Source organism: Coffea eugenioides, chromosome 8 (genome assembly GCF_003713205.1).
Source record: "Coffea eugenioides isolate CCC68of chromosome 8, Ceug_1.0, whole genome shotgun sequence".
NCBI classification, from domain to species: Eukaryota; Viridiplantae; Streptophyta; class Magnoliopsida; order Gentianales; family Rubiaceae; genus Coffea; species Coffea eugenioides.
Genome location: NC_040042.1, coordinates 30,541,656 through 30,553,143, shown reverse-complemented (window position 1 = coordinate 30,553,143; position 11,488 = coordinate 30,541,656). Strand labels below are relative to the sequence as shown.

The window sequence follows — 11,488 nt, the reverse complement described above, 5'->3', positions numbered from 1 at the left end:
GTTATTTGCTAATTTGAGGCCATGAGAAAATGTATTTGCAATTTAGCCCCCCAAATTTTGGTATAATTATACAAGGGCCCATAAATTGTGGAAAAAGTGGACAAATTTCTTCCTTTTTTTTTTAAACCAAAACGACAGCACTTTATTATTAATACTCTATCCAGATTACATAAAGGGTGGGCAACTACCCTTACAGTCTGCTTGAGCGCTCAAGCAGCCAACCTGGGAAGCTATCCTTCCATTCGGCTGAGCATTTCATATGTTTCGCCATCTTAGCTAATGTATGACTGACAGAGTTGTTTACCCTTTTAGTAAAGGTAAAACAACATTCATCAAAACTGGACTTTAATTTCCTGATATCAGACATCACTGTGAACCTAACTACTTCATCTTCCTCCCTGTTAACTTCATTCACAATCTGCATACAGTCTGTTTCAAATTCCACTCTTCTCCATCCATTCTGCTTCGCCACCAGCATAGCAATTCTGAGTGCCATTGCTTCTTCTAGCTTTGCATAGGAGCAGCTTGAGTTTGGCAACTGCCCAAGCACCCATCACCCTCCCTTGCCAGTCCCTCGCAACCATTCCTTAACCTGCCTTATCAGCTTTTTAGTCTAGAGCTACATCCGAGTTCGTTTTGATCCAATCTTCCTTCGGTCTGCTCTAGCCATTCATCCTTTCTGTTTTGCTCTTACTACATACCCCCACTTCCACCTCTGCCTCCTGAGCTTCTTGATACTCTCTCCACTCCATCACCGCTTTGTTAACAGCTTTCATTGGATCCCTTCTTCTATCATTGAATTGCATTTCGTTCCTCGATTTCCAGATTTGCCATAGCAGAATTACCATTAGTTCAATACACTCTTTTCCCTTCTCTTTCTTCATAGCATCTTTCAGTTCTTCCCACCAGAGCCAAATTTTGCTCCTATAAATCTCCAGACCATCCCAGCTTAGTGGAGCAGCTTTTCAGATTGCCTTGGCATTGTTGCAGAAGAAGAGCATATGTTCAATAGTTTCTGGATTTTCCTCACAGCACTTGCACAGATAATCTTCCTTTTAAACTCTTGATTTTTGTATGTTTTGAGTAAATTAATTCTGATCTTTAAAGTATAATTGAGGTTTTGAATAAAGTTTGTTGGATTTAGATTACTTAATTAGATAATTTTAGGAATTTATGGAAATTATTTAAATAAGAATTGGGCTGATGTGTTATTTTTATTAGGTTTATGACATGGGTTTTGAGGCTTAAACCCAATGTTTTTGTTAGGTTTTAAGTTGAAAGAATAAATTAGGTTGGGCTATCTTTTAAATAAGATGGATCTGTTTATTTTTTTGGGCCGAAGTAATATGGCTCAAATGCATGAAAATGGCCCCAACATGTTTTTTCATAATCAGAAACAAATTTTGTAATTCGGCCCCTAATCTTTTGAGTAATTTTATTGTAGCTCTAAAATTTTGGATTTCATACACTTTGATCCTTAATTTAATTGCATTTTGACCCCTAAACTTTATTTTTACTTACATTTGACCCCTAATCTTTTTAAAAATTATAATTTGAACAAAAAATTTTCTAATTTTTGCAATTTAGTCCCTAACTTTATTCATTTATTTTTATTTCTCAATTACAATTGTTTCTCTTCTTTAATTGCTAATTGTGCTTCATTTAAATGCATTTAATTTATAAATTTTGGTTGCTTTATGTTTATTTACATTTTTCACAATAAAAAGTGGAATTTAGTATATATTTACATTCTCTTTTAAAATTGTCAATTAAATTGGTGTATTGACCAGTTTGTTGATTTTGAAAAGTAGACAGCTTTCCTTCCTCTCATTTAGCTGCTACTTGAAAAGGGAGGTATACCTATTGACTATTACCCTTTAAATTCTTTTTATGTGCTCCTATGTGCTCGATCTTATGTGTTTATATATTTATGTTTTTTTCATTTATTTATTTTAAGTTTTTATTCATTTTTATGCTTATTTAATGGAAGTCTTGTGATCATTTGGAGGGTATTTAAATGCCCAAATTGTAATAGATTAGTAATATCCTTTTGTGCAAGAAATGTAATTAGATAAACGATGTAATAGATAGGTTCTATTTTTTGTAAGAAAATATAAATAGCTAGATGAATGTAATAGATATGTTAGATAGGGTTATTATTTTATATTTCCCCTTTTAGATTATAGTTAGGGCTCCTAATGTAATAGTTAGGTCTTATATCCCTGTGTACTTGTTTGTTTATGTGCTTATGTGGTTTATTCATTTTCTCTAGAATTTTTTACATTTAGATATTATACTTATGTGTTATGTGATATACATGCTTTATGTGTTTTTTGTGTTTATTTGTTTTAATTAAGTTCTATATACTTTATTTATTTATAATGAGTGCATGACGTCATCACACTAGTCCAACGCTAGTTATGGCTTTTCTCCATAATTTCTCACTAGTCCAACGCTAGTGAGAACTTGTAAAAATGGACTAGTCTAATGCTAAATCCTTTAGGCCATCAACGCGCTAGATTCATGTTTTGGTGTTACATTTATTGCATTTTATACATTTTTTTCTATTTTTAGGTTATTTTCATTTGCATGATGTGTCATCTTATTTCCTTATCCCTATGTGTGCAAATCATATCATTTAGACTCGCATTTCATTTGGATAGTTAAAAAATAGGCTAGTCCATTTGCTTGTTTAGGTTAAAAAAGTCACCCTTCGAATATGAGAAATGAGCGAGTGTAGCTTTTTAGCCTTAGCATTGTGTGACGAATTTTAGTTTTTCGTACCCGATATACTGCATTTTCCTCTTTTAGGTTATGTATATTTATCTATATATCATAATTTTTTTTGACTCTCATCTTTTATATATTCGTGAACTCTTCAAGGGATCATTCTTGGGGTTCACAATTATTACAATTTGCATCAATTAAATTTTGAAGAGACATTTCGTTCCTCTCGATATCTCCTTAGGTCTAAGTTTGCATCCATATAAAAGTATGCAAATGTGATAAGTTTTATAGGGTAGATTAAGAAAATTGTTAACTAAATCTCGCAACTAGTTTTGGTTAGGTTAAAAGGGTGTTTTAGATTTGAATTGATCAAATCTTTGTCGTTTCTTTCTTCAACCGTGACTCTTGAACTCTTTTATCTCGATTTCAAAGACTTGAAGTCGTATAAAAGGGTTTTATTTATTTTTTCATTTAAAATATATTTTGAGTAATTTGGTATACCTAAATTGATTTAGTACACCTAAACTCTTTCTAAAAACCCTTTTTAAACTAATATTTTGGACTCAAACCGTCGCATTATTTAAAGTCCCATTTTAGACCTTTTTTCTTTATTTTTTAAAATAAAAAAACTCATTATTAAACATCTATTTCCTTTTTATTTCAAAAAAGGGGCGTGATAGAGAGAAAATAAATTTTATTTCAATATTGCCTTTTTCTTATGGCCTCTTAATTATCATAGCAAACCAATTCAATATCTTAACTTTGAAAACTTGGTCAATGTGGTTCTTTAATGGCAAACTAAAAGCTGTTAATAGGGTTGAGCGACCATTTAATAGTTTTTGTGTCATCAATTTGTATAAGAAATAATAAAAATTATGAAAACTTAAAAAAATTTACGAAACTTGTAAAAGTCAATTGAAACACTTGACGCAAAAAGAACTTTATTCACCTTGCGAACACGCTAAATAAGTTTTGAAACATAATTTTAAGAATTTTTCTTTTTATAGTTTTAAAGACATCAATTAGGAATTTAGGACCAAAAAATAGAAAATTCAAAAACTTCTAAAAATTCATGAAACTCTTTAAATTTACGTAAAAGAAAATAATTTTTTTTAGCTTGAAAACACGTCAAATAGTAAATGTAAATTGTTTACACCTTAAGTACACTCATGTGTATAGTTGCTGCCCTGTATTTGGTCCATTGTCGTACTTTTTTGTCTTTGTTTTCAACCTTTTGTTGATACATTTGCAATTGAGGAAGGGATGAATTGGATGATTCGTGAAAAAACGGGTGCAAAATGAGAGATTCTGAGTTCGAATTCTCCCGTTTACGGTTAGAAAAATGCACTTGCCATTTTGCACTAAAAGAGTAAGAAAAGAAAAGGGAAATTTAGGAATGAAATTGTATGAATTTTTAATGGATAATTTTTTTTATACATTGTCAGTGTATAATTTTTTTTTATACTGGTAGGTTTAGATCATATCACATAACATGAATCCACTTTTGAAATTCAAATTATGTACATGTATTATACATCTGTAATTGTTAGTGTAAAAAAAATACTACACTATTAGTATATAAAAAAGCTAATCATTTTTTAATTTATAATTTCAGATGGATTGTTACCCAAAAAAAAAAAAGTTAAACTTGGAGGGGCTTTTATAATTTCAGATGGATTGTTACCAAAAAAAAAAAGTTAAAAGGGGAGGGCCTTAGCGAGATTCTTCAAAGTTTAGGGGTGCTAATATAGTGTCAGAAACCTCTGGAATTTTTCCTTATGTAGGAAGTAGGAACTAAGATGGATTTGTCTTTCTCGAATTCGGATACAAACCGAAAAACGAAATTGAGAGCCAATTGTAACTATATTCAAATGGAGGACAAGGCGGGTACCGCCGGCGCCGTTGCTGTCGCCGGCAAAACCATCCAAGAACTCGCAGTGGAAGGCCAAAAGCATTTAGAAGAGACTATCGAATCCGCATTTCAAATCCTATCCTCCATGAACGACGAGCTCTGTAACCCTAATCTTTGGTCAACAAATCCCAATCCAAATTCGTCCACAGCCGGCGCCGCAGCTTCTGCAGCTATTGCTAACGGTATCGTTAATAATGGCAGCACTAGTGCTATGAGCAACGGGCACCACACAGCATCTAACGGCGACGTTTCGTCAGATTCTTCCTCTTCGTCTTCGCATCAGTTGGATATCGGTGTTGGGGTTGGCGCCCTAGAAGACGCTCGCATGCGGTACAAATCCTCCGTGGCTTCTCTGCGCTCTGTCCTCACTGCTATTTCCAACTCCCAGAAGGTAATTAATTTTTAAGAGTGTTACTTTAAACCCTTTGCTTATACCCTAGTTTTGGTGCCGAAGGCCCTATGGATCGAACATTCTTGGTGGAATCTGATAACTTTGATCGCAATTTTGCTATCTGATTAGTTTTCCTGATTCTTTGTTCAAAATTTATATGGTCATCTATTGGTAGGAAATGTTTTCGGGTTTCTTTGGTTTTTTAGAATATTTTTGTTTTTGGGATTGAAAGTATTCCTGCTGTTTATTTTATTTTTTATGATAAATTGGGGGAAAACATGGTTGGAACACAGCTCATCCTAATTAGCGGCAAGGATGCTACCACTGGACTACTGCAAAGCCTGGCTTTTTGAAATTCAAGTTGCTGACTTTTTTCCTAAATGAACTCATGCTTGTGATTTGGGTCATTTGTTATGGAATATTTCTTGTTAGGAAACGAAAAGTAGGGGATGAGATGTGCAAGGCTCTGGTAGTTTTTGTGTTGTACCCACAATTTTCGGTGAAGAGTCTGGTGTTTCATATTTCTTTACGTTAGTAATTTTGATTCAAAAGTGAAAAAGGAGTATAAAAGTGTAGCCATGTTCGTGTTGGTTAGCTTATTATTCATCTGATCTGATATTGGTGGCCTTATTTCGATTTCTTTGCTGCCTCAAAGGAGTTCCTTTATTCTTCATCATCAGAAGTCAAAAATTGTTGATTATGAAATGTTACATTGTTCAGGATTTTATTTGGAATTGAGATCAAGAGTGCCCTAGAAGAGTGAGTAGTGAGACTTAGGAGCATTAGTTCGTGAAGAATATATAGATTCTCCATTAGAAGAACAACCTATGTTTCAATGACTAATCTAATTTGGCTCTTTCAGATTAGAGCTGGTAGTTACCTACAAGTACTTCTGTAACAGGTCATGTGTATGAATACTATCCTAATAAGCCAATACATTTGACAAAGGTAGCATTTGATGAAATCTCGCTTTGGTCACACTTTTGCTGTCATATTTTGTTTTCCTAATTCTTCGTTCAACATTCATGTGGTCATATATTTGTAGGAATTTTCTTGGTTTGCATACATTTTTAGAGCATTTTTGCTTTTGCATTCAAGATTCTCATTGCTATTTCCTTTTTTTTTTTTTTGAAACATTGGGGAAAGAGGTAGTGGGGTTCAATGGTGCTGATTGTATACAGCAGCAAAGGATGCTAGGCTACTAGGAAGGTGGCTTTATGGGATTCAAGTTGGTGACTTTTTTTCCCTGTGAATGCACCTAATGCTTGGAATTCACGTGTTGTTTGTAATGGAAAATGTTTCTTAGTTAGGAAAGGAAAAGTAGGGTATAAGATGTGCGATACCTTGGTAGTTTATGTTGTATCCTACAATTTTTGGTTAATAATCTGGTGTTCTATAGTTTTCTTAGGTTTATAAGTTTGATTAAAGAGTGGGAAAAGAATAAAGAGGGCAGGGTTGCATTATGCAGGAGTTAATATTGAATGTAGTGAGAAATTGGTACAAAAGATTAGCCATGTTCTTTTTCGTTATTCTGTTTTCTTTCCTTCCTAATCTCTCCAACCAATATAATTGGCCTTATTTTTGTATTGTTTGCTGTCTGAAAAGAATAAACAAAAGGAATCTGATTATCATGATGGTTATTTTGGTGCTTGTTGGCAAAAGTGTCAAGGGTTAGATACAAGAAAATTTAGTTCTTTTTAATTGAGGTCAAAGAGCTAGGAGCGACGAGAAGAATGGAGTTCTCCTTGAAGGTCCTTGGGTTCTTTGTGAGTGATTAATAGTATTGGACATTTATCTGCTTGGGCTACTAGCAACTTACTGAATTGTACTTATTTCTTTTATTGGTTGACTTTTCTATTTCCCTGCTAGAATCCTAAAAATTCTAAGCACAGACAAGTAGTATTCTCACGGATATAGCTTAATATGATTATGGCACATTTGAGAATTTAACAACTGCAGCTGTAACATTTAATGTTCTTATGTTTATTTTTCTTACTAGAATGCACTTCCATGGATATATAAAAAATAAACAAGACATGGATTGCAGGACTGATGGCTAAATTTCAAGTGCTGTATCCTTATGGTCACTATTTTAGTTTCTTTTGTGTTTCCTTAAATTATTATCCCTTGAAGAGGGCACTGGATGATGATATAATTAAGGTTAAAATACAGTAAACCCCCCTGTGATTTACGAAAAGGACACAGAACCCCCCCTATCATTCAAAAACACCCAAATAAACTCCTTGTACTTTGGACTAATGTGGACTTTGGATGGAAATCAACCAAATTGACAGAGCGTGGATTACACGAGCTTGACAAACGAGTGTAGATGGCAGTGTAGGAAGGTATTTTGGTAATCGTACTTCTCTTCTTAGTTTCTTTCCCTTTTTTTTTTAACTTTTCTTTCGTTTTAATCTTTTTACTATGTTTTCCTTTTTCTACTTTTTTCTTTTTTTTTTTTCTTCTTCTCCCGGCTCCCACATATCAAGTTATCAACCCAGAAGCCATTTGTTTCCCTTTTTTCTTTTTTCATTTTTTATGTTTATTTTCCTTCTCCTTCAGCTGGTGCAGCAAACCAGAACCATCAACACCGGCTGCCATTTCCACCACTGGATGCCACCCCTGTTGATGAGCACTGTCATTAGCAGAATCTGGTGAAATTCACATACCAAACATCGTTTTTTCCAGAGATCACAATTTTAATATTGGATTTGGCCAAAAAGAATCAGAGAGTAACAAAATTGGCCATGAAAGTGACGGAATTTTTGCAAAAAATTATTGTTCCCTCCTTGTGCTTCCATGGCTTACACCACACCACCAGTCTCCATCCCGTCTCACCATCACCAACACTCCTTTCCTCTCCTCGTTCTTCTCTTTTTCCTCATCCTCCATATCAGTCAATCATATCTAAAAATTTAGACCCAATTTAGGTTCAACACCATCAATTATTACTTAACTTTCATGAATATTACACCATCAAACTCCATTAAAAAATATAGCTAGCAAACAAGCCAGCCCCATTCAAGGAAATTATCCTTGATGATGATTTACTGGAATGGAATGAAGCACCAGAGAGATAGAGAGAGAGAGAGAGTACAAAGGTAATAGTACAGATCTGCACAAGTATTTGATGAATATTTGATGAGCAGAGACAAGAAAATCTCAAGTGTATGTGATGAGTAATTTGTGCAGATCTGCAAATTAATCTAATCCCCAAACCCATCACAAAAGAATAATTCAAATAAGGTTTTTTCTTTGTTACCTTGGGATGAAAATGGCGACCACGGTGAAGACGATGATGTAAGTGGCAGCGGTTGGTATTAGCTGGATTGAAGAAAGGAAGAAAAGAGAAGGAAAATGGAGCAGAAAAGAAAAAAAAAAGGGACAAAAAACAGGAAAAAGCGAAGTATTCTAATGTAGATGATGATTGGAGAAGACGATGTCCTTTTTTTAAAAATTCAATTTGGCCCCTCGATTTCCTTTTTTAATAGAATAAAGTGAGAAAGTATTTAAAATTTCAATTGAGCCTTGAATAAACTAATGGTACAGCTTGCAACTAGGGATAGTATAGGAATTTTTATCCTTCTATCAATTCAGATGATTTCCGTCTTCACATCAGTCCAAAGCACAAGGAATTTATTTGGGTGTTTTTGAATGATAGGGGGGTTCCATGTCCTTTTCGTAAATCACAGGGGGGTTTGCTGTATTTACCCTATACTTAATGGTCCATATACTTCAGGCAGGAGATTGAGAATTAGCTTATTGAAGATGTATTCCATGAATGGAAGGTGAGATTGGTTATTTAATTTGAAAATGAGATCAGGAATGCTCCAGAAGGGAGAGAGTTAGACTCAGGAATTATTGTACTTTAGTCATGAGTATACATATCTTTTCGACATGGAGAATATGGTAAATGCTTACTTATACATCTGATCATATTTGATCAAATCCAGGTAGTGTAGCCATTATCTCATTTCCATTTCCAAGCATTTTTTGATAGCTTTCACAAGTGTCAATTCCAGAAGTGGTAGAGGAAATGGCAAAGAAGTGCAATCTATGTTTCAATTTACTAATCTAATTTGGCGCTTCCAAAATAGAGCTGGTACTTACATGCAAGTACTTCTTTAGTAGGTCATAAGGTTCAATAGTATCGTAACAAGCCAATACATTTGACCAAGGTAGTATTTGAGTAAAGCTCGCTTTGACAGGTGGGTGATGTAATGGAGGGCCTATTCTGATCAAGAATCATGCTCCTAGACTGCAAGGCAGGGTAGCTCAAGGATCATGAGAAGGTGCATGGAAGGCTTCATGTCTATATTGCCATATCTCAGGACTGCAGTTTGATCAAGTTTCAAGTTGATTGATTATTCAATTGGTATTTCCCTTGGGACAAACAGGTCCAGATTTGCCATGTGAAAGCTAGTTTACTATTCTGGTTGGTTAAGATTGAGGTTTGAAGTCATGTTGTGGGGTGATGGAGAGTATATGTTAATACTTGGTGGCTACCATGTAGATGAGAAAATCTTTGTAAAGACCTTTTCCTGCGAAGATATGTTCTTGTGACAGGCAATGGGCAAGTACCGCCATAATGTAAATGGCACTCCGAAGTAAGGACTTGACATCTGTAGTGGGAGCCTTAGTAGCCACAGGTTGAATGATGCTGGGTTTTATGTGTTGTCCCTGTGATTGCCCTTTTGCAAACTGAAATTTTATTTTTTGTGTTCATGGAACAACTATGGAAGAACATTATGCTATCTTTTGGTGGATTTTTGTTAGAAATTGAAGTTGCTTTATTGTTAATTAGGGACTTTCTTGTTCAAAATCTTATGTAGGTAACTTTGGTTTCTTTGGTACCTTTGACCTGAGTAAATTCTCATCTTAAATTTGTGAAGGCATCTGAATTGAGTTTGTTAGTCACGCTCTTAAATTAGGTAAAATGCATGCATTTTATCTTCCTCGGGCTGATATTTAGAGTACTATATTTTGCTCAGATGATCATTTTTATGTTATCTGCATCTTATTCCATTTGTGTTGTTTGTTAAATTTGTTCTGCTTGCTGGAAGTAATTGCTTCCTATTTTCAATAAGCTCACTGTTTCTTTCATTAGATTTTCATTGCCAATATTATCCCATTTTTGAGAATGGTGAACAGATGAAATCTACATTTTTAAGGTGGTTAATTCCTGTTAAACAGGTAAAAGCTTCTGAAATGGTTTCAACAAGTGGTTCAGGTTCTCCCACTGATCAAGCTGATATCGAGAAGCTGGAAGAGCAGGCTTCTGCCTTGAGAAAGGTATTTCCACATTGTTTCAATTTCTGATTGGCAATTGTGTTTCCTTGTTTTCGCATCTAGTGGCTGTAAGTGTGCAGAGTTGTTCCATAGGTTTTTTCTGTCATGTCTTTAGTTTTACCAACAAAGTTGTGTGTAAGAGAAACTTTTTTGTTTTATTTCTGTGTATTCCTTTTCTAGAGTGAGAGGGTCTTGTAATATATAGTGACATTTCATGGTTTTTTTCCCTCCCGTGTTAGAATATAGACTGATACAGTAGGATGGATTTCAATTTAACGAATTTCTGAACTGTTGTGGTAATCTTCCTAAATTTTTGTGATGGATTTGTCTTCCAAATTTTTAGGCACTGGTCGAAAGAAACAAGTATCTCAAACTTCTGATCGATCAGCAACGAGATCTAATAAGTGATATATGTACATGGCAGAGTCCATGTTCTGTATGAGTTGATATTGGCACTTCTACAGCATAACACAACTCAATGGAAGGGAGGCTTGAGTGAGGCATTTCCTGGGGGTTCATCAGAATATCTTCCTTCGCTTGATGAGGCTACCAATTGTAAAAGCTCATCAAATGAAGGGCAAATGAGGAGCCAAAATTTTTGAAGGTTGGGGTATGACTTAACATCTAAAAGCCTCTAATATGCTGGTCTTTAAATCTTCAGCCAATCAACCATGGGTTACTTTAGTTAGATTGTGAAGCAAATTAGAAAAGATTTAGCACTAGGCAGACTGAATTTGCCTCATTTTCTCAGCGAACGGATTTGCTCTACTTTCAGAGAAAATTTCCCTTTTCCTGGCTCCTTTCGTTGGTCAGTATTGTAATATAATGGGAAACTTGTTCTTGTTGAGGTAGCTTTTGTAAAGTTCTCTGCAGACATACCACTTCGTATTTGTGGCCTTCAATTTGCAACAAAAGCAAGACACAAAATTCATTTATTGGGCAAGTTTGGTAAGCATCGTTTCTTTAAGTGGGCAGGTTTGTTAAAATTGGTCAAGTTATTGGATGATGAGAAGAAAAGGGGGGGGGGTGGTAAATTCTCCTCTTTTAACGATTTATGTTGGATTACGAGTAAAAAAACGGGATTAACCATGAACTTTGACATCAATACTGTTGATGCCTCACCTTCTTGATTTGACATGCTCAAAAATTAAAATAAAAAGCTGCAGCCT

At 34.7% G+C, this 11,488-nt stretch overlaps 1 protein-coding gene across 1 annotated transcript; it reads left to right on the top strand.

Moving 5' to 3' along the window:
* Window positions 1-4,531: 4,531 nt before the first annotated feature.
* Window positions 4,532-11,166, top strand: LOC113779958 (mediator of RNA polymerase II transcription subunit 30-like). The gene is made up of 3 exons (XM_027325758.1): window positions 4,532-5,030; window positions 10,224-10,322; window positions 10,663-11,166. Exons 1-3 carry the CDS (start codon window positions 4,599-4,601, stop codon window positions 10,759-10,761), a joined length of 630 nt encoding a protein of 209 aa, XP_027181559.1. The 5' UTR covers window positions 4,532-4,598; the 3' UTR covers window positions 10,762-11,166.
* The last annotated feature ends 322 nt before the right edge of the window (window positions 11,167-11,488 follow it).